Source organism: Bactrocera oleae, chromosome 4 (genome assembly GCF_042242935.1).
Source record: "Bactrocera oleae isolate idBacOlea1 chromosome 4, idBacOlea1, whole genome shotgun sequence".
In the NCBI taxonomy this organism is placed as follows: Eukaryota; Metazoa; Arthropoda; class Insecta; order Diptera; family Tephritidae; genus Bactrocera; species Bactrocera oleae.
Genome location: NC_091538.1, coordinates 47,649,114 through 47,671,268, shown reverse-complemented (window position 1 = coordinate 47,671,268; position 22,155 = coordinate 47,649,114). Strand labels below are relative to the sequence as shown.

The following is a 22,155-nucleotide window of genomic DNA, read 5'->3' as shown; positions in this document are numbered from 1 at the left end:
ATTTATTAGACCCACTGTTAAGCGTAGCGATTATTTTAATAATATTTTTGTTAAAAGCGTAGTTTAGGTCCCCGAACAAAGGAGGCCGCGAAAATTATAATTTTTTTAAAATATTCTTATTTTGACGCGGAGATTACAAATCTGAACGCGAATCAGGAAATAAATTTTTTCAAAATTTATACAAATAGCTATATACATACATACATGTATTAATATATCTATACACTATCCAAATACCGATTTATAGTGTATTTTTTAAGAAAAAACGTGTATATTAAAAATTACTTCGCACACTGGCGGCCTTTGGCCGCTCTTCAAAATAAAAACCCTGGTTGATCCAACACTGGGGTGTTCATAATTCTTTCGTGTCGTAATCTATTCTGCATTGGCCCTTCAAAAAAAATTTGATCGACGCGAAAGAACGTGTGCTAAATGTGTTATTTTTTGAATTTTTTTGTGAAACTTAAAAAATATAGAATTATTAAAAAATTTGTTTCGCTCACGTATTTTGTTTCGCTTTTTCATTTTCGTGTCTAAATAAGACGATTTAAAAATTATAATTTTGCGGCATCCTTCGTTGGAGGACCTAAACTATACATTCACTATTCTATTCTATTATTCTTATTAATTAAATTAACGACCTTTCTTTTATTTTGTTTTGTAAACTCTTTTTTAAATATATATAACCAAAATGTTAAAACCAGTTTTTAGAAGCAGGTACCAATTACACAAATAAACAGCACTACACGTAATTGTCAAATTAATTATTCACAATAATAAATGTCAAATTGTCTATTCATTCATTGAACACACGTTCTCGCTATCGAACAAACGAATTTTGATCTGGAGAAGAAAAGGTTGGTGTGCGAAATTTTGCTTTTGTCTGGTTTATGTAATTATTTTACGGATGAAAACGCGATTTATTGCATGGTGTATTTAGATTGTGTATCATTTAAATAATTATTAGATAGTAATGTAATGAATATTTTCATTTAATACTGCACCCATGTGACAACGAGTGATAAATACCGACTTGCAAAAATCAGCCTATACGGAAGTTAAAGCGAATGAAAAGTCGTCTGGTTGATGATGGTGGTTGTTTCTTGTGTGTTGTTATGTATGTGGTGCTAACCAGGAAAAGTAAACAGACAGGCGGCAAAAACTGCCTCCTGCGAAGAAGTATTCCTGTGATAAACAAAGTGACGCCAGAAATCTCTGTTTTTCTTTTTCGACAATAAAACTTCATTGGGCCCCCTACAGTGCGCTAGCTAATGGATTAGCGATAGTTAGAGATTTGAGTGACGTGCAAATATGCTTATTTTTCGAAAAGTATTGCACAGAATTGCATATTATTTATTGCTTTTATTGATTTTACCCAGTTTTTTAAAAACACCTAACGTAACGAATGTGAAATGAATTTGTGCTCTATGTGAACATAAAAAAATCGAGTTTCTCCATTTTTTTTATAGCTTTTCGAGTCAGTGAACTTAAAACCTACAAAGGTGTGAAAAATCAAAACAAGAAACTAAAAGTTGAACACTTTAGTGTGTATGTACGAACCATTTAGCATAATAAAAGGGGAAAATGTTATAATTAAACTATGTCAGGTTTCTGTGTTTTTTTTTCGTCGAATGACGTTTTGAAGTCGGTTATCGCTTTGATAAGAATGCCGTGTGATATGCATGCATTACTTACTTGCTACTTGATATTAATTACGTTGCGAATCTTCTATAGCAAATAAACTATTTATCATTAAAGACCATTATCACATTCATTACATTTATATATTCTTGTATTTTTTCCAGTGAGCATTGCTCAAGTTTTTTTCGGCATAGATGAAGAGTGTACAAAGTAACTTATGGTAGCATACGCATTAATAAAACAGATTTAAGAAACACTTTGCAATACAAAAAATAGACGTTATTTGCAAACACTTTCCTGCCAGTAAAAGCAACTTACCGAAATCGTAGTTATGGTACAATACAACGCCGCTCAGCGAAAAAATGTTCGCATATTGTTGGTCGGCGATCCCGGTGTGGGTAAAACATCGCTCATACTTTCGCTTGTAAGCGAAGAATTTCCTGAGGATGTACCTCCAAAAGCTGAGGAGATAACAATACCCGCTAATGTCACACCTGAACAGGTGCCTACAAATATTGTCGACTATTCAAGTAAGTGAACGCAACAAAAATATTAGCATTGTACGTATATTAATTTATTGAATTATATTTTTTTAAAGGCACCGAGCAAACCGATGAAACACTTAACGAGGAGATCGTCAAAGCACATGTTGTATGTATTGTATATAGTGTGGAAGATGAAGATTCGCTTGATCGCATAACATCACACTGGCTGCCTTTAATACGAAATGCGATTGGAGAGGACCAACAACGTAAGCCTGTGGTACTGGTGGGCAATAAAGTTGATCTGATAGAATACTCAACCATTGATGTAAGTCTATTAAATTGTGAATTTATAATTTTTTTTTATATAATATTTTCCTTCTTCTTTTTAGAGTGTATTGACAATAATGGAAGACTTTCCTGAAGTTGAAAGCTGTGTGGAATGCTCTGCCAAAACGCTTCACAATATTTCCGAAATGTTCTACTATGCACAAAAGGCTGTTCTACATCCAACATCGCCACTTTATATAATGGAAGAGCAAGATGTAAGTAAAATATAAAAAAATAATTTATCATTACTTTTATTAGATTATAAAGAATTTTTAAAATAAAAATAATTGTTTTAAATCCAATCGTTCCGAAACTATATCAGGACATGGCTTATATTTCCCTTTTACAAATTTGAACTAAAAAATGCAAATTAAAAATATTCGTTTCTTTTCCAGCTTACGCCGGCTTGCAAGAAATCACTTATTCGCATATTCAAAATATGTGATATCGATGGTGACAATCTGCTCAATGATTATGAATTGAACTTGTTTCAACGTCGTTGTTTTAACACACCTCTACAGCCACAAATACTAGACGAAGTCAAAGTTGTTATACAGAAGAATATTCCAGATGGCATCTTTCACGATGCAGTTACACTCAAGGGATTTCTTTTCCTGCACTGCTTGTTCATACAGCGTGGACGTAATGAAACCACATGGGCGGTGTTGCGTCGCTTTGGTTACAATGAGCAGTTAGAAATGTGTAAGGATTATTTGCGGCCAACTTTGAAAATACCTCCCGGCAGTAGCACTGAATTATCACATCGTGGCCAACAATTTCTTACAGCACTGTTCGAACGTTACGATAGAGACGGCGACGGCGCACTATCACCAGAAGAGCATAAAATGCTCTTCAGTACATGCCCATCAGCGCCTTGGTCCTACTCAACAGATATACGTAAGTCATGTCCGACCAACGATCAGGGTTGGGTAACGCTGCACGGCTGGATGTGCCGCTGGACGTTAATGACACTTATCGATGTCTTAAAGACACTAGAGTACTTGGCGTATTTGGGCTTTAATGTGCATGAGAACGATAGTCAGCTGGCGGCAATACATGTGACACGGGAACGACGCATTGATTTAGCCAAACGCCAAAGTAGTCGATCCGTGTATATGTGCCATGTAATTGGTCCAAAAGGCGCTGGTAAGACGGGGTTGTGTCGTGGTTTCTTAGTAGAAGACATGAAAAGTCTGATTGGAAAAGAATTCAAGACTAATGTGGTGCATTGCGTCAACACTGTGCAGGTAAAAATTAAATATGATTTTAAAATAGTGCATAATATAATTATTTATGATTGTATTATTAACAGGTTTATGGTCAAGAAAAGCATCTTATACTACGTGATATAGACGTAAAGCATGCGTTAGACCCATTGCAGCCGCAAGAGGTGAATTGTGATGTCGCTTGCCTCGTATATGACTCATCCAATCCGCGTTCGTTCGAGTACATTGCACGCATCTACATTAAATATTATGCGGAGAGTAAAATCCCAGTCATGATTGTTGGCACTAAAGGTGACTTAGATGAGCGGCGGCAAGATTACTTACTGCAACCGTCAGAGTTTTGTAGCAAATATAAACTACTGCCACCACACCTGTTCAGCTTGAAGAGTAATAAAAAGGAGGTTTACACGAAATTAGCAACCATGGCGGCATTCCCGTGAGTAGTACATACAAACTTGAACAATAACTATCATATGTGCTTTTTTATGTGCAATTTGTTTAATATTTAACACACATCCAAACGAATTGGCCATGGAGCATTGCTTATCGTTACATTCTGGTATTTGTTATACAAATATGTTAGGTTAGGGTGAATATGTTTGTTTGTGTTATTGTGGTTGTAAGCGGTAAATGTCCACTTTTCCACTCTTCTATTTGCCTCAAGTGTTTCCTGGTACACTCTACCAATAAGTGTTTAGTTACTACTAAAGTAGAATCGTATATTGTATCTTAGTGTAATATTTTATATAGAATTTTTTTATTTTTATTTTTGTAACACAGAGTACAGAGATTTGATGAATTTAACAATTATTTGTTGTTGCAAGCACAGCTTATTTTTAATTACTGCGCACATAACAGTTCAAGCAAATTTACTGCTTATTTTTTTAAAACAAAGTATTTCTAATTGCATAATTAATTCATAAAAATATATAATTAATAATTAGAGCAACCGAATTAAATATTTTTCATTTCTCATTTTATTTTATTTAAATAGCCACAAAATCAAAATTTCGTTAAATACGTATATTTATCTAAACTCAAAAACACAAAAAAAAATATCCATACAAGTTATGCACAAATTCTCGTTCAATTAATAAACATAAATTTAATATTATTCTTCCTTTATCTTCTAACTGCTGCATCAACTAAAAAATAATAATACACCAAATACAAAAATAAAACAAAAACAAATCGAATATTCTCCAATGTCTCGCGTACGCGCCACAAACCTCCTCACCACTCCCCTGAATTTTGATTGTCTGCGCTTTGGCTGTGGTGATTATTGCACAAAAACAAATAAATAACGTATAAATTTTGCTATCGTTAATTTACAACAACAACAAATGACTATTTTCGCTCGATAAATCGCAGTCGCTTTCAAGCCGCATGGATACTCTTTTACAAGCACAGGTTGGTACAGCTGTGGGAATCAGCGTAAGTGTGAATCTTCTTAATGCCATTTAAACAGCCGAACGAGCAACTAATATCGTACTATCCATACATTGTGTTTATTTTTTCTCTTTTTCGAGCAAATATTTTTTGTACAATAAAAAGCAATACACCATAGTAAAATATGCATAGCCAGCAAAATACGAATAATAATAGCAACATAATTAGTTACTTATAGTATATGTTTAAACGTAGATGTTATATCTATCACTATTTAAAACAAATTTTTTAGTGTCATCTTCTTTTCAACCAAAATTACTACTTTTTTCAATATTTTTTTATGTTATTTATGCGATTGGCAAGTTTTCAAAGCCATCATTTGCACATTTTATGTTTTCCGTCATATAGATAATGTACGTACATGATCGTATGTATGTATATTGAAACATTTATATTTGTGCACTGAATATTTATACTCTTTGGTAAAACATATGTACTTTCGTATTTTGTTATAACTTATTTGTTATTTGTGTATTTCACTCATCCATCCAAGTGCGCCCCTTATTTACTCATAGAAAGTTTTGTAATTAAATGCATTCAGGTGGTGGCAGGTTGTTCAATATTTAAGAAAATCCCATTCTATTATTTTTATACCCTGAACAGTTAACATATTAAGTTTGCCACAATGTTTGTAACACCCAGAAGGAATCATCGACGACCGTATAAAATATAAAAGATTAGCATGACGAGCTGAGTCGATTTAGCCATGTCCATTTGTCTAACCCTCTGTCTATATATACGCGAACTAGTCTCTCAATTTTCGAGATATTGATGTGAAATTATGCACACGTCTTTTTTTCGCCCAGAAGCTGCTTATTTGCTATTTATCAGCACCGACAATAGCAGACCACTATAGCATATACATAGATGCCATACAAACTGACCGATAAAAATCAAATCACCTGAGTTCTCCGCGTTAAACATGTCTTTATTTACTTCTTTGTATGCTTTCTGAAACCTTTGCCTCCAATATTTAAAGCCTAAAACTTACCGATTCAAACAGGATTAGTTCGCCGTAATAACAGCCCTTGGCCGGATAAAATCAGCGTCAATTCCGGTAGCGTAAAACCGACTATTGTGGGAATGGTAGCCAACAACCTTTTTCTATGGTCCGATCCCGTCGAAACAGCTCGCCTTGCATTTACCGTTAGATGACAACTCCTGATTTTTTAGCACTAAACAGGGCTTAGAATGGCTGCTATAACAACAAAAACAAATTAGAACACGACACGTTCGATAAATTTATTAATTTTTTTTTTTTTTTCAAAAATTCTTTCTGCCGAAACTTTAATGCATTTATAGTACTTTCACTTTGCACAATTAATTCCCTTGACACCTGCAACACCTTCTGTCCTACCCATTTTTCTTCAAACACTAAACACCACTCTTAATTATTGTGAATATTTTAGGTTTATTCGTAATTTTCATAAAATCCGCACATGATTTCGATTTTTTAACCCTTTAATATTTTTCGTAAACTCTTGAGATGCACCAGAAACTTACTAAGCCTTTATACTTCAGTTGTAGTAGAGCTTGAAACTCGATTTATGCATGTTTATAAATACAACCATTTCTATGTCAATTTAATTAATATTTATCTTTTTGTGTTTTTGCTACGCGCGTCACAACCTACCGCCTACAAATAGACATCTACGTCAGTTTGGTTTGATGACAGAGGATCCGACACTTTGGTGGAAAGCTGGTTTGGGTGTTGCCGCCGCCACCGTACTGGGTTTTGTTGTGCTCAAAGCATTGCATAGCGCCGGCACGCATGTGCGTTACTAATGTTAACTATTATTGCAGTCTATAACGGCAATTCGGCGGGATAAGACGCAAGCATACACGCATACAATGCAAGACATACACCGAAATGCCGTATAGAATCGGGCATCGTATCCATTTTGGAACTTTTGTAATATTCTACTATGATAAGATTCCACAACACTCGCGTTCCACACTCCATCCAATTAGAAAATTGTATAAAGCATTCTAATTTCTTAAGTTTCGTTGACAAACGCGCTTTATCCGGCGCCAGAAAAATTATTTTGTGGAAATAGTAAGCAGCTAAATTGTTTGTGTGTAAAAGATTGAAAAATATTTGGAATCACTATGGAAATTTTTTGTTCTAACGTGAAAAAACATTGAAAAATTAAAAGCAACCAAAATTTTGAGGAACTTTAGTTTAATGCTTTTTTAAAAAGAATATAAATAATTTATGTAAAAGAGCGTACATGCACATATGTATATCGTTTCATAAATACAATTGTTTTTGTTTGTAAATACATACTTACTAACCTTAAAAAAAACTTATTTAATGCGCTTCGATAATATCAGCGTGTCGTTTAACGCATAAATCTCTAATTTAACGCTGTAATCAATGCATTACACACTTGTAATATTGTATCTACACACATACATACATACTATAAATAGTAATAAAAATTATTTTAACATTGAACTTAATGACGATGAGAATCATTTGAACATCAATCGGATAGCAATAACAATTAGCATATAGTAGTATATAAACCATTGCGTATATGCATACAAAAATATATACATACATACATACATACATACATATGTATGTTATGTTACATAGTGTAATCTACATATATTAACCACATGAATAAAAATATTTTTGTAAATCATAAGATAAGTAATACATACATACATCGGAAGCACTGTTTGGCTGTTGCGCGCTTGGAAAAGCGTCAACTGAAATTCGGACGGTCGGGTGCGGCATATGCGGGCATTTTTTTTAAGTTAAGTACTCCTCATGTTTTGTATGTGTTGGTTTATTTATCTATTAAAGATTCACATACATATTTACATACATTTACTTATATACATATATATACGTATATTGTAATTAAATTTAAATGAACTTTATTATAAAAGAAAAACACAATAATCGGCTTCATGAGTTCAAGAAATTATCGACTCTTCCAATTAATAAATCGAAATGAGAAGCAAATAACAGTTTTTATTTAGTTTTTATTTAGCCATTAGAAGCTACTAAAATACATAGAAGTCAGAGTAATTGGACCAGGGGTACTCAACAAATTTAACTTACGCAGTCACTCAACAACAAATCTAATAAAAATTACAAATTCGTTTGCCGAACTATTTTTAAGCAGCTTTGTATCAATGGCAATCTATATGTATTTAATTTTGTCAACAAAAACAATGCCAGAGAGGCGAGTGCCAACGCAAGTCATGGTATTAAAGCTATCGCTCAAGCAATTTTAAAGCAGGGCGATGTTAGAATATTTTCAGGCGCTTGAACGAATTCAAATTCCTGTTATCTATTTTGTATCAAGATTGCGAGCATATCGATTTAAGCACGCGACGGCCAGTTACCCATTGTTTCGACAACCGTAAGTACAATTAGAGTCATCGTTAAGTATTCGGCTCATAAATTACTCACACTCATTGAATCCGTTATAACATTATTTATAATTTTATAAATTTAAAAATTCACAAATAATGTTTAGAAATGTTGATAGATTTGAAAATTCTTCCAGTACCAGTTACATATTTTAGATATTCTATTTTCTGTAATAATCTTAGAAAATTCCGTTATGTCATAAGGGCGTGATTATTAGCCATCATCAAAGGTTAGCATGAGTTTATAAGGATTTTTAACGTTTGTTTTTCAATTTTTTATTTCCTGAACAGGGTATATTAAGTTTGCTACGAAATTTGTAGCACCTAAAAGGAAACTTCGGAGATCCTATAAAATATATACATACAAGTATATTAGTGATCAGCTTGATGAGCTGAGTCGATTTAGCAATGTCTGTCTGTCTGTACATACGCGAACTAGTCCCTCATCATATCGATTTGGAATTTTGCACACGTCGGTTTCTCACCAAGAAGTTGCTCATTTGTTGGAATCGCCAATATCGGACCACTACAGCATTTAGCTGTCATACTAATCAAATTGTACCATTATAGCATATAGCTGCCATGCAAACTGATCGACAACTGCAACACCGATCAACATGATAAAGATGATTTTTGTACCCTAATATGCTATAAAAACGCATTGTAAAGGGTATTATAGCTTCGGTGCAGCCAAAGTAAATGTTTTTTCCTGGTTTAAATATTTAAATATAAAAAATGGTGCTTTTATTCAAGATGCACACATATGTGCACTCGATTGCAGCAAATGGAGTTGAAGGCAAAAGTAATCAATCCTAAAATAAACAATTTATGTACTTACAGTTAGAATAGAATAGATAAGGGTAGAGGTTTGCACCACGACCTATGGTTTATTGTGCCCTCCCCTAGGTCACAGCGACTCATCTAGCCCCAGCATATTGATGAAATCCAATACACTGCTAGGTGATGTACTTACAGTTACCAAAAACATTTTATGCAAGTTTTCGTTCATTTACTTTTAGCATTTTATTCTTTGTTATCTTGTAGTTAAATTAAATAAAAACATTATCAACTTAGTAATACAAGTGTATATTCGGAAATTAATACAAGTTATTCTCATACAAGCGCGTACAAAAAAGTAATTTAACACGAATGAGGTATGTTAACTTAAATGAAGTATTTCAATTGACCATTGTAGTTAGACGTTGTTCTGTTATTACTACGTACGTATTATTCATTTTATTTGCCATACTTATATTTGATTACCATATGTATGTATGTTTAACATTGATAAGTCGAAAATTTGCAAGTATTTCACTTCTTCACTGCACTTGGCGAATTTGCAGTTGGACCAGTTGTAACGGCGGCTGCTTGTGGTGACATACAATTTCCGTCGGGATATCTCTTTTGAAATTGTGTTATTAACTCGGGATCAACTAAGCGTATGCCATCCAATTGATTGCCCAATGTTATCCAATTTGGTTGCACATTGTGTGGACGACCGAAAAGCTCAATTTTGCGTGTGCCCGGACTCAGACGTTCTATTATGCCATAGATTTCATCGGGTTTATGTGAGGTGGCGCGTACTTCCGCTACAATGACATCACAATCAAGTCCACGATTAAGATTCTTCGGATTACCTTTCATGCCCACCAGACAATGCTCTTTTCCGTGATTTAACCAATGACCGGTGCGACCGGTGCGTATGATGCGCTGCAATTGGTTCGTTTTCACCCAAATGAGTTCGTCCACACGTTCGTAGCTATAAAAATACAAAACATCAATTTTTTTTTATAAAAGCAATTAAGTGCAACATTTCGAAATATACCCCCATAGTTTTAAGCATTCCCTTCCTAATTCCATCGCACGCCCTGTTACCCAAAGAAAGATAAGTCCATCATCCTGCAGTGCTGGCACGCCCAACTGACGCATCTCATCGTCTGACATTGTGCCTATTACACCATTAGTTCAATGAGTATTAAAAAAATGATTTCAGGAATTTTTTATATGAAAATACGCACCGTACGGCAATTCCATGTGTATATCCCATGGTGGATCCGCCATTACCACAGCAAATTTGCCCAGTACCGTCATGTCGAGATAACGCAAATCACACTGTATCCATTGTGGAGGATATAATGTAACGCTGGGGTCAATGCTGCGTTTAATGCAAAGCTTAGTTTTAACATCAACTGGTTTATTAGTGTTAATATTGGGTAAAGTGTCAACCTCATAATGTACATATCTATAAAGAAATAAAGATATATTTATATATTATTTAATATATTTATTTTCTCTCAAACATTACTCACTTGCATGTAGCCATGTGGAAGCATGTGTTTAGGAAACTGCAATCACCAAGTGATTCATCGGTATGTGATTGTATGATTTTCTTAAAATGCAATTTTGTACAAGTATCCAATGTCTCTATTGGTTCGTCTGTTGATTGTTGTGAATCGGCTTCGGCATCTTTCAAATTTTCAGAAACGATCTCACCATCTTCTGCGCCAGAATCGCTAGCCTTATTGTCGCTTTCCGTTTCTCTGACACTGTTATTACCGTTACTATCTGATGTTGAATTTGCATCAGCTATATTTGTTGTTTCTTCAGCATTGCTTTGCGGATTAGATTCATCAGCCTCTGAGCTGAGTTTGCTAGGAGAATCGTTTTCAAGTTTGCGATCACGTTTCTTTTTTGCTGCCATTTCTGCGGTAGCCTGCTGTGCTTTTAGGCACTCTACCTTGGTGCCATGTGGGCAAAATTCCATTACTTGTGCACCGCCATGTGATTTGAACTTTTCAGCAACGGACCTTTCTTTGGCAGTTGGTTTGGTTAGCAACTCGAGTATTTCTTCGCCAACTTGTTTACTTTGCTTCTCACGTGTAGAGGGCATGGAGAGCAGAGACTATGGAAATAATTTATTAATTAAAAAATGCAAATAAATGTTGCATGCAGATACAAACCATTATATCATCAGAAGCATCCGCACCGCTGGCGTCCGTTACTTTACGCGCATTTGGTCCAGTATTTGGGTCAATTTTTGCCGATTTATTGAGATTACAATCCTTGTTTTCCGCATCGACTAAATAAACCGTTATTTGGTTAAACAGAATTTATTGTAGTTATTAAAGATACTTACACTTGCGCTTCAGTTCTTCTTTTATACCAATATATCCATCATTCACCATTTCCTTATACAAATCTAAAATAAGATTTGTTTCCACCGAAATAACTTCGCAGCCCACATCCTTTCCAATTGTAACACTCTTAATATTAACTGCACCTTGCTCTGCTAATTTGTTGAGTGTGTAATTGATTACATGCTGTGCAGGTGCTTTATCCAAAAATGTAGCTACTTTTTCCAGCAATTGTGTTGATATGATGGGAAGCACAAGTGTGTTGGAGGAGAGCGCCTGCAATACCGCTTTTTCAGCTTCAGCATCGTTTTCTGTGTTTATAAATATTAAACAAAATTAAATGGTTTGTTTAATTGTTTTTGTAGTAGCAAACAAACCCAATTCCCCAGTTGGATTAGGTGAGTCCTTAACTGTGTCAACAGCACTATTTGGTGATGAAGATAGTAAACCGGCACGTTCTTTCTTTCGTTTCTCCAACTTTTCTCGCAGTGTATGTCGCTTACTTTTCACAGCTTTTATTTCATCCCAAGCATCTGCCATTATACAACCCAATCACAAAACGTTCTTATGTTTATTTAAAAAAGATATTTATTTTCACGGACGGTGACAATTTTACCAATTAACAAAACATAAACTGCAGAAGATGTAAAACGAAAACATTTGATACTACTTATACCCTTCTTCTGTCATATTCACCATTCACAATGGTTAAGAAATGAGCCGGGCAATGCATAGACAGCTATGAATAATAATAATAACAACAACGTGTTTTTGTTATTGCCTTTGCTCAATGAAAACAACAGTCCCAATATCAAGTGCAAAAGAGAATAACAACAACTATAAAGGGCTAAGAAATTACTTAATTGGCCAGTATTTTGTTAGTAAAAGGTCTTGAAAATTAATCTCACACAGAATGTTTGGGTGCAATCCTTTGGACTATGATTTGAAAGTGGAATTATCACGATGCTTTAATGGTATTGGAACTGTTTACTTAGCGCAATATTTACCCAATGGACAACATATCGCAGTAAAAAAATATCGCATGGATAAGGCAAGCAAAGAGGAGAGCATCTTAGCGCGTGATGAACTGCTTATCATGCGTCAGTTCAATCATCCCAACATACATACATTCCATACATCGTTTGTATATAGGAATGAGCTCTTTCAGATAGCACCGTTGATGTGCTTTGGTAGCTGCAAGGACACCATTGCTAACTGTTTTCGGGCGGGTAAGTGGCTAGCAATATGTACCATAGAGAGACCATACTTGTTTAATTGTGTTATGAATTAGGTTTCCCTGAAATTTTTGTTGCTTTGATAATGCGTGATGTACTCTCCGGCCTGGAGTACCTACATCGTCGTGGTTATATACATCGCTCCATTCGTGCCAGCCATATACTACTCAATCAAACTAAAGCAATTTTATCTGGTTTCCGTGAATGTACCAGCATTGTAGGCCATGGTGAACGGATTGCAGCTTTGCATCACTTAGCACCTTGCAGTGCACGTAGTTTAAACTGGTTAGCACCAGAAGTGCTAGAGCAAAATATAATTGGCTACTCAGAGAAATCGGATATTTACTCAATTGGTATAACATGCTGTGAACTAGCGAACGGCGTGGAACCCTTTGCTGATGCACAACCAACCTTTATGTTTACTGAAAAAGTACGTGGCAATGTGCCAACATTATTAGATCGTTCTACATGTCCCGCCAGCGAAGAAATGATAGGTAAAATGCTTTAAAATATAAAGGATGATTGCATGTTGTATTCATTCATTATTTTCTGCTTATATAAATTTTTTAGAAATTGTCGCAAGTACTGACTCAGACTCGATTAGGCAGGCACAGCAAATCTACAGTCAACGTGTATTCTCTGATGAGTTCCATCAATTTACAGAAATTTGTATGGAGAAAAAACCCTCAAGTCGTTGGTCAACATTACAGCTCCTTAGTCATTCCTTTTTCAAACAATGTCGACACACAAGTATACTAGATCAATTGCAACGTTTCGGTTTAGAGACAAAGGACTATTCACAGATAAGAGGTATATATAATATGATTTACGGAATGCACTTTAGTAGAAAACAAGAAAAATTTTATTTATCACTATTCTATAAAACAATAATAATATAATTTATTACATCTATAGACCAAAGTTTGACTCTATGCACCGACTTGAGTGAGATGAATGTGCACAGCAATGATTGGGACTGGGATTTTTAAACTGCCATAACTCAATTACAGTTGTCAAGTCATACCAACACACAAGTTTATATATGTACATAAAAAAATATATATATATACGATTTTATACATACAATTATATAGATATAGTTTTAGTGTGTATTTCTTAATTCCATGTTAAATTTAAAATTCAAGTGTTTGTACTTACGCAATGCCTCCAAGAGAGAATTTGAAAGACTACCACATCAAACAGTTTGTAAATTCATCACAAGAGATTTATACAAAAGAATTTTCATTTTGAAAAATTAGCTCTAGTTAATTGTCTAACAATGTGGATTTAGTATGGTAACGGTGATCACACGACTGTCGGGTCTACGTTATCGCAACGGAGTCGACCAAGAACTGCCAACTTAGCAGCAATCTTTAAATCATTTCAAGAATGTGTTTTCCCGCTACAACAACAACAGCAACATGAAACAAATTTAAATAACGAACTTGCAGTAATCGTTAGAAGTATAGTAGTTCCCACACACAATTATCTTTAAATAAATAAAACATAAAAAATTGTATTTAAAATGTTTCTTTTATTTAAATTAAATATTATGCACTTTTAATTCTTAATTGCTTATTCAATATTAATATTAATGTTTAACAATTTTTTTATTATTAATACAATTGTTGATTGTGTAAAACAAAATCATACAACTAGAGAAGCAGATTGTGGATTTAATTTTGAAAATTGCACTATTTGCATCACTTGCTTTTGTTCTATTTACAAATTCCAAATCCTATTATGGAATATTTCATTTCATCTTTTCGCTTAAGACATGTCTGCAGCTCAAATAATGTATGTATATACTTATATTTAATAAAATTGTAAATTAATGCATTTAATTTTATGAAAAAATTCAATTCAAACATTTCTCTTGGTTGATGTATTATAAAGGTTATAAAAGCGAAGTAATTACCAATTTTTATTAAAAAAACCATACCGTTATACTCGTAATGCCGTAAAATTTTGGAAAATAGATAACTTAAACTTAAGCTATTCAGATAGAAAAGAATTTAATTTTTAAGTGACAACAATGAAAGCAAAGATTATAATCTAAGGCCAACGATTTTGAGAAATAGTGGTAGTGCAGAGCGGCGTCATTTTATAAACTAAAACTTGAAATGTATGTCTATAAACCTAACAATTTAATTTATAAAAACAAAATTATTATATTGTGTTCACACGCCCAGCCAAATAGACAGTAATACAATTTTTAATTCAAATACAATTTCTGGATAGTGTTTTATTTCAATTTAGAAAAAAAAATCCGTTAATTTAATCGGCTTTCAATTTAGAGAAAAAAAAACGCCAATTGGCTTTTAACGCTAACTAAATAATATTTGCGAAAATCATACCAATTAACTTTTGTTTAACATTTCGTTTATTGATTTCATTTGAGGTGATTTTTATATATATATTTCTTTTTATATTGCAAAGGTTCTCATATATAGAAAATATAATATAATTAAAATTATATGTGTGTATAGAGTAAAATTTAATCATAGAATAAATGTAGATAACTGACTGATTTCATAACGTTCGATAATTGATATCGAATAAATCGATACTTTAGCTTAATTTACACTTAATATTTTACATGCTATAACATAATTTTCTTTGCAATGTTTAAGCTTTTACATATTTTTTAAAGAAACACAAAATGTTGTAATTTCAATGAAAATTCGTAGCAATAATAACTGTAAACAAAACTTAATACGTTCTTTTCTTAAACTTTTTCAAATTATAACTAAAAAATTAACACTAGCAGGGATTCCAGCGACTATAGGTGTAAGTGTATATTGCAAATATATATATAATTGTATAAATGTGACCAAATTGATAATAAAAATATAAATCAATGAATAGGCGGTGACTTAAAGTCTTACTTAATTGTAGGTATACATATAAAAAAAATTAAGTTATAAAGTAGTGCCAAATGACATAATAGTTACAAAATTCAGTGTTCAATTTGGAAGCTACCAGTGTGAGTGTGATGCACAAAAAAACACACACAATAAAAATGTGCACGCATTAATGCTAAAATACGAGAATTTAATGTCTCTTGCCACCAGCAGCAGAACATTTGCACACGCTTTCGTTTCTTTAAAACGAATAAATCTAGACAATATAATGCTTACTCGCCAATTAACGCTTTTTTTGTGTGTGCTAATAATAAGAAAACTGAAAATGGTCATACACCATAATGAAATCTAATATTAATTGAAGTTATTCTTCGCGTTCATAGTTTTAGTTTAAGCTACAAATTTATATTCTTTGTGTTACAAATTGTTTCATACTAACGCACATTTTTTGCCTTTTTATTTTTGTGGTAACGTCTTTACTTCAATTGGATTGAGCATTACCACCACCACCATCACCTCCACCTCCGCTATCAGCATCGGTGGATGCACCACTTTGTTCGAAGCGCTTTTGTCGCTCCTCCTCCTCTTGCTCTTGCTTTATTTGAGCGGGCAATTTTACTTTCATCTGCACCTTAAGCACTTCACGCAATTCTTGTAATTCTTGTTGACCTTGCATGAGACGCTTGACACCGCGCGGCAGACCACGGCACGACGACAGATTTATCGAACTCATGTGCGCACAGTTTGCAAGTATTTCCTTAACTGCTTCATCTGAAACCGACGAACCACAGAGATTCAAATGCCTACAGATTGCATAAAAAACAAAAAAAAAAAAAAAATTTAATTATAAATTTATATTACACTCATGTAGTTTTAATAAGAAGGAATTGTACTTACGCTAAAGGCGATTCGCTGCCCTTTTCGGCTAATGCACGTAATGCATTGTCAAGTGGCTGCTGCACATTCGCCCAAGCCAAATCTAATTCTATAAGACTATGAGCCCATTTCGAAGCGATCAGCTCGAGGCCGGAGCTACATATAGACAGACAACAGTACAAATAACAACATATAGCGAAAGATAAATAGTGAATTGAACAATTACCTAACATCACGTGTCACTGAGCAAAATGACAAAAATAAATGCTTGATGTCCCACGCAGGTAGGCGTATAAGACTTTCGTGTGTAAGTCGTGCGCAACCGCGCACATCCAAGAGTTTTAGTTTCGAACTGGTTTTTAATATGCGCTGCAAATGGTCATCGCCGATAACACGACATTCATCAGTTAAAGCTGCCACCGAGAGTTCCTCGAGTTCTGGGAAACCAGGCGAGTCCATCTAAAAATTAATGTGACTTTCAATAAAACAATATATGTTTAATATTTATATATATTTTACACATACCGCTTCTTGCAGTGTTGCATTTCCCCATGTTATGTGTGAATTGGTGACACGTAGTACTTTCAATTTCGGGCAGCCATGCTGAAGCTTCTCAATGTGAAAGATGCCGTGTGAAGTCGCTTGTGTTGTAACATTTGAGAGATCTAAGTTCACCAAATTGGGGCAATGTGTCTGTGGAATGTAAAAAAAAAAAAACAATGTGGTTAATTGTTGTGCCATTAAACACGTTAGAGGAGTTTAGAACTTTAAATACTTACAGCCAAAGTAGCGACTATTTGTGGGATTCCGGCCAGCCGATTATGTGCCAAATATAGATGCGTTAAACGTTTGTTAATTATTTGTAGTGCATTGCACAGCGACTGTGGCCCCACGGCGCTCTTACTCGCATTCATTTCCACCTGTGTTGAAACAATAAAGTCACCTTTACAAATTTGGACGAGGAATAAAAGAGTTACAAAACCGATGAAACTTACATTAACCGAACTCAAATCAAGGCGTTCCAGTTTTTGCATATTTTCGGCTAAATAAGCCAAATGATCTGATGTGAAACCTTTCCAACCAGACAGTGTAATACTCGTTAAATTTGGACAACCGACCGCCAATTTGTTTAGAAAACAGTTTATGTCTGACATTTTCCAGTTGGCTAAAATAATTAAAGTGGTTAAAGATTAATTTTTCGAACATCATTTCGAATACATACCAACATTCAACTCTGTACACTCGCTGCATCGATTGTCTACGAACCATTTTAGCTTGAGTTCGGTGCGATATTTGTCCTTTATCCACGTAGATAGATCCATAGTTTTCCACAATGATGGCGTTAGCGCAACATTGCGCCACAGTGTACAAACGCGACCAAGTCGACAAAGTGTTGGCAAACAACCTTCACGATCAACTAGAATTTCGAAAATCTAAAAAATAATTTTATTTGAAGTTGTGCCTTTCTATTTTACAAGTTTTTCAATATCATACACACCTTAAACAGTATTTCCTGTGGGATGCGTGCACCCCAATCACCTTGTTCAATTGTGGCACGATGTTTCTCACCTTGTTCTTCGATGCCACTAAAAGAGACTTTCTTCTGACGTTCTGCATTGCTGGCCTTATTCTTTCCACGCTTTCCCGTCGTTACCTCATGATCACTTTCGTCGTCATCCACGCGTGCCTTTGATTTCGTTTTACGTGAACGTTTTCGCGTCTGCTTAGGAGCAGTTGTTGTTGTAGTCTCAACCGATTTCGCGGTAATGGTTGGTACTAAAATGCCTGTTGAAGCAGCCAAATTGCCAGTAGAATCTGATTTCTTTATACATAATTTAATTCCCGTTTTATTATCGCTTATCTGTAATTAAATAAAACAAACGGGAATCAAGAACTATTTACAAATAATAAATTTTCTTTATTACCTCGCTTTCGTACATAGGCAAAGTAGATTTTGGTTTCCTTTGCCTTGGTGCTCGTGTTGTTTTTTCTTTCAACTTCTTATTCATGGCCGACATTAGCGGTTTCCCACTTGATTTGGGTATGGTGCCGTTTGCAACAAGATTAATCGGTTGTATAACGCGTTTGCCACCACCTTCATCACCTGTGTCAATAGTTGTGACACCCCTCTTGGTAGCTGTCTTAGATGGTGTTGACTCCGCACTATTATTAGCCGTATTAGAGATAGCAATTTCTGGTGCTTCTGGTGGTGTAGTTGGCGTAAGCGCTGCACTGCTCGTAATAGCGGCTTCGGTAATCATCGGTGAGAGCTGAGAATCCGATGCTGGTGATGAGGATGATGTAGCGGTGTTAGCATCATCTGTTTGTGTTTCTGACTTGGGTGGCGATAAAATTGTATCTGGAATAGAAGCTCTTATACCGGCAGCTGCCACAACTACGGAAGCCGCTACGCCAATTGCCGAAGCAATGGATGCATTTGATGTCGCAATTGTTGTGTCTCTAAGTGGTGGTGATTGCGATTGTGTTGAAGGCGAAAGGCTGTTGTCATCGTCAGCCGTTGATGCTTCTTCCTTCTGACTTTCGTCATCCTCGACAGTATCTTGCGAATCTTCAAATTCATTTAAATCATTTGAGTTTTCTGCACTTTTAGACTCTTTAAAATCAGGACTGTTTTTATTCGCACTTTCAGCGCTTTCTTCCAGCTTTGGAGTTTTGGAGGGCTCATTGCTTTCAGTGACTTTTATTAATAAGCCTTCTTGTTCTTTTGCCGATATATCTGATATAGTCTCATTCTTATTTAAATCTTCTTCATTGGTTTTGATAACAGAACTAACAGAATTATTTATAGGTTTCATCGCTGTTTCGTCGCTTTTTTCATCTTTATTAATTTGGGTTCTATTATTTTGAGTTTTGTTCATATCTTCCTTAACTTCAATATCTGATTTGTCTACGGAATTGGTAGCCATTAGAGAAACATTCGTTATTCCACCATCTCCACTACAATTGCTCGATTCAAGCTGCCTTTTTTCTACTTCCATTTTTGGATTCTTTTGTAGAGCTAAAAAGAAAATTAACATTATATATAAATTATTTATAATTTAAATTAAAATAAAGTTAATTAACCATTTTATATGTTTTTTATACCACTTGCAATAAATTGTGCAATTAGGAGATTGTGCATATCTCTTCCATTGTTTACACTTAAGGGTGTGCAGACTTGTCGCTTCTCACCTGCTTATGTTTTGTTTTTCGGTGCCACTTTATTTTTTCGCTGTGGTATTATTTCTTATTTATTCACTGTTTACATCATCTCATTCGTAACAATTACGATACTTTCAACTCTTTCACAACAGTTTAGTTGTAAAACTGCATAAAGTTCTATGGCATTTGAGTCGGACCAGCTACAAGCAAAAACAAAACACAATTTTATAACTCTAATCTTAATGTTTACTGTACTATCAAGTATATTAATTATTATTTATTTTTATAATATAAAACTTGTTATTTTGGTTTATTTTTATTTTTTTGTTCTCTTAGTTTTGAGCTTTATTGGAGTTTTTCGCGCCTTCGCCCAGCAGAAATGTTCTCTTTCTCTTTTCAATTATTTATTTATTTATTCTTATTTGCATATAAAGCTTTCTCAGTCACACTTATGACCGCTTATTAGACACCATTTTACGCGAGATCCGTATAGGATAGATAACATTTGCACAAAAGAGATGGAAATATATAGTTACCCGCGTATGCGGTACTCGCAGTTTGGAAAATTTTTCTATTGTTTTTTTTTATGATCACAAATTTTTCACTACATATTTTTCACATTTTAGCTATTTGCTATAAACTTTATTACAAAATCAACTTTAGCAAGCAGTTATATGTATTTTCACAATATAATTTTTCACATTTCCTAGGAATATTAGTGCAACCAAATTTTTCGCTGCAACGTCGTAAAATTGTAGTGTAGTGGACGAAGTACGACATACAATAAAGTTTACGTGCTTTGTTTTCTCTTTGATTGTACGTAGGGTTGCATTTGTTAGCAGTGGTTCAGTTAAAATTAAAAACCGATATTAACGACTTATTTTCATAAACTGAATAGACTGAACCCACAAATTTTATTAACGAATAAATCTGAATTTAACTTAACCTTTTTTGTTTTACCGACTTCGCTTATTGTAATTAAATTATTATTTTTGAAATCATTCACTATATTACAAGGTTTTTACATAAAAAGTTCTATAAAACATTTTCCAGCCTACATATAACTTTTAAACCATGTTTCTAATGCCATTTTGCACTTCTTTTATTCGATTCTGAGCTATATTTTAATATCCAGAAGTTTGATAAACCTGGTAGATGATTATGTTAAACCGATATATTTCCAAAGAATTAAGCAATAAAGATTTTAAAAGTGCTTTGAAAAAATTGCTGAGGTTGATAATCTTATCAGAATCCTTTAATTAAAAACTTAATCCGTATTTGCTTGCTTAATAATTTAAAATTGAATATGATTATTTAAAAAAGGAGAATCAAAATTGTTTGCTAAATCTTAAAAACTTTACACATTTAAATTATAAAAACAGTTTTTCGTTTAATTCTGATATATTTTAAGGCATATATTATTATCTAATTTCATACTATTATCAATGACACTATAGCAAACCTGTTATTCCAGTTGTAAATTATATATGACTTATTTATTGCCTTTCTTTGCATTCTGTTTCACGCATTTTAACGATTTTCAATTCAGGCAAATACAATCATTTATCTACTTCTTGCTGTCTTCCTTCTAATTTATTTATTTATACACTTCTCTCTCTACGCTGCATTCGTGAAGAGATTTTAACATTTTGCAATATCCAATGCCCATGCAAACGTAAACAAGTGCTCGCGCAAGCGAGACAACAAGTATATGCAACCGCTTGTTACACACAATTACACACTCCCACCCATACCCATTTGGATATTCAAGTGCTTAAAAGCGATTATAACTTAATTTTAACTTTTCTTGCAGATATAGCAAAAGTAAAATTTATTTACCAATAATATACTGCACTTTTGTTAGCTATTTTCTGTAATTGTTATACAGATTATGCGACATTGTTTACCAATGATAATTTACCGCCGTTACGTCGCTACTTCACTTTCTTTGCATGCACATGTGTATATGCAACACTGGCACCTTCACTTTGGTTTGTATTACGCTGTTTCTTCATTTACTCCACCTACTTTGACCATTTGCAGCAGGTACAGATAAAAACGCACTTTGCTTAATTTCTCTACGTTTTGTACTTATGAAATTAAAGTTTTCATTTTATTATACCTCTGAGACACTAGTAAAATGCAAATAGTTCCTCTTTTAACTAATACGTGAACCGCTCACCATTTTATTACCGAAATAAATTTATTTTAAAGCAGACGTACACAGATCAATTCAATTATTATTCTAACTGCATCGCTCTCGTATTCTTCAACACAAACTACTGTTGAAATTTCTATATTGGTCCACTTACATTCCAATTTTGTATTTGCTTTCGTTTTCTTTCGTCGTTTACTATTCCTTTTTA

The 22,155-nt window shown here is 34.0% G+C and overlaps 4 protein-coding genes across 17 annotated transcripts; 2 read left to right on the top strand and 2 right to left on the bottom strand.

Moving 5' to 3' along the window:
- Positions 1-765: 765 nt before the first annotated feature.
- Miro (mitochondrial Rho GTPase) lies at positions 766-8,108 on the top strand. Of its 3 annotated transcripts, none has more exons than XM_014233102.3 (8): positions 766-857; positions 1,806-2,171; positions 2,240-2,451; positions 2,516-2,668; positions 2,849-3,700; positions 3,766-4,115; positions 5,051-5,089; positions 6,775-8,108. In XM_014233102.3, exons 2-8 carry the CDS (start codon positions 1,973-1,975, stop codon positions 6,911-6,913), a joined length of 1,944 nt encoding a protein of 647 aa, XP_014088577.1. In that variant the 5' UTR covers positions 766-857; positions 1,806-1,972; the 3' UTR covers positions 6,914-8,108. The 3 variants fall into 3 exon arrangements, with proteins under 3 accessions (XP_014088577.1, XP_014088575.1, XP_014088579.1); XM_014233100.3 differs by having other exon boundaries at positions 5,051-5,113; XM_014233104.3 differs by lacking the exon at positions 5,051-5,089 and having other exon boundaries at positions 767-857.
- A 1,408-nt stretch (positions 8,109-9,516) lies between these two features.
- Positions 9,517-12,343, bottom strand: Mettl3 (methyltransferase like 3). The gene is made up of 7 exons (XM_014233113.3): positions 12,030-12,343; positions 11,655-11,963; positions 11,479-11,597; positions 10,828-11,420; positions 10,537-10,760; positions 10,344-10,467; positions 9,517-10,277 (listed from the first exon to the last, which is right to left on the bottom strand). The coding sequence occupies exons 1-7, from the start codon at positions 12,190-12,192 to the stop codon at positions 9,830-9,832; spliced, it is 1,980 nt and encodes a 659-aa protein (XP_014088588.2). The 5' UTR covers positions 12,193-12,343; the 3' UTR covers positions 9,517-9,829.
- Positions 12,344-12,418: 75 nt separating this feature from the next.
- Positions 12,419-15,117, top strand: Stlk (Ste20-like kinase). Its single transcript, XM_014233115.3, has 4 exons — positions 12,419-12,881; positions 12,944-13,381; positions 13,458-13,697; positions 13,803-15,117. Exons 1-4 carry the CDS (start codon positions 12,566-12,568, stop codon positions 13,874-13,876), a joined length of 1,068 nt encoding a protein of 355 aa, XP_014088590.2. The 5' UTR covers positions 12,419-12,565; the 3' UTR covers positions 13,877-15,117.
- Positions 14,538-22,097, bottom strand: Fbl6 (F-box and leucine-rich repeat protein 6). Of its 12 annotated transcripts, none has more exons than XM_036362858.2 (11): positions 21,912-22,075; positions 19,712-19,989; positions 18,553-19,646; positions 18,126-18,488; positions 17,850-18,060; positions 17,623-17,792; positions 17,407-17,547; positions 17,153-17,320; positions 16,854-17,086; positions 16,649-16,783; positions 14,538-16,554 (listed from the first exon to the last, which is right to left on the bottom strand). In XM_036362858.2, the coding sequence occupies exons 3-11, from the start codon at positions 19,624-19,626 to the stop codon at positions 16,233-16,235; spliced, it is 2,817 nt and encodes a 938-aa protein (XP_036218751.2). In that variant the 5' UTR covers positions 19,627-19,646; positions 19,712-19,989; positions 21,912-22,075; the 3' UTR covers positions 14,538-16,232. The 12 variants fall into 12 exon arrangements, with proteins under 12 accessions (XP_036218751.2, XP_036218747.2, XP_036218753.2 ...); XM_036362854.2 differs by having other exon boundaries at positions 19,820-19,989; XM_036362860.2 differs by having other exon boundaries at positions 19,820-19,989; positions 21,972-22,067.
- Positions 22,098-22,155: the final 58 nt, after the last annotated feature.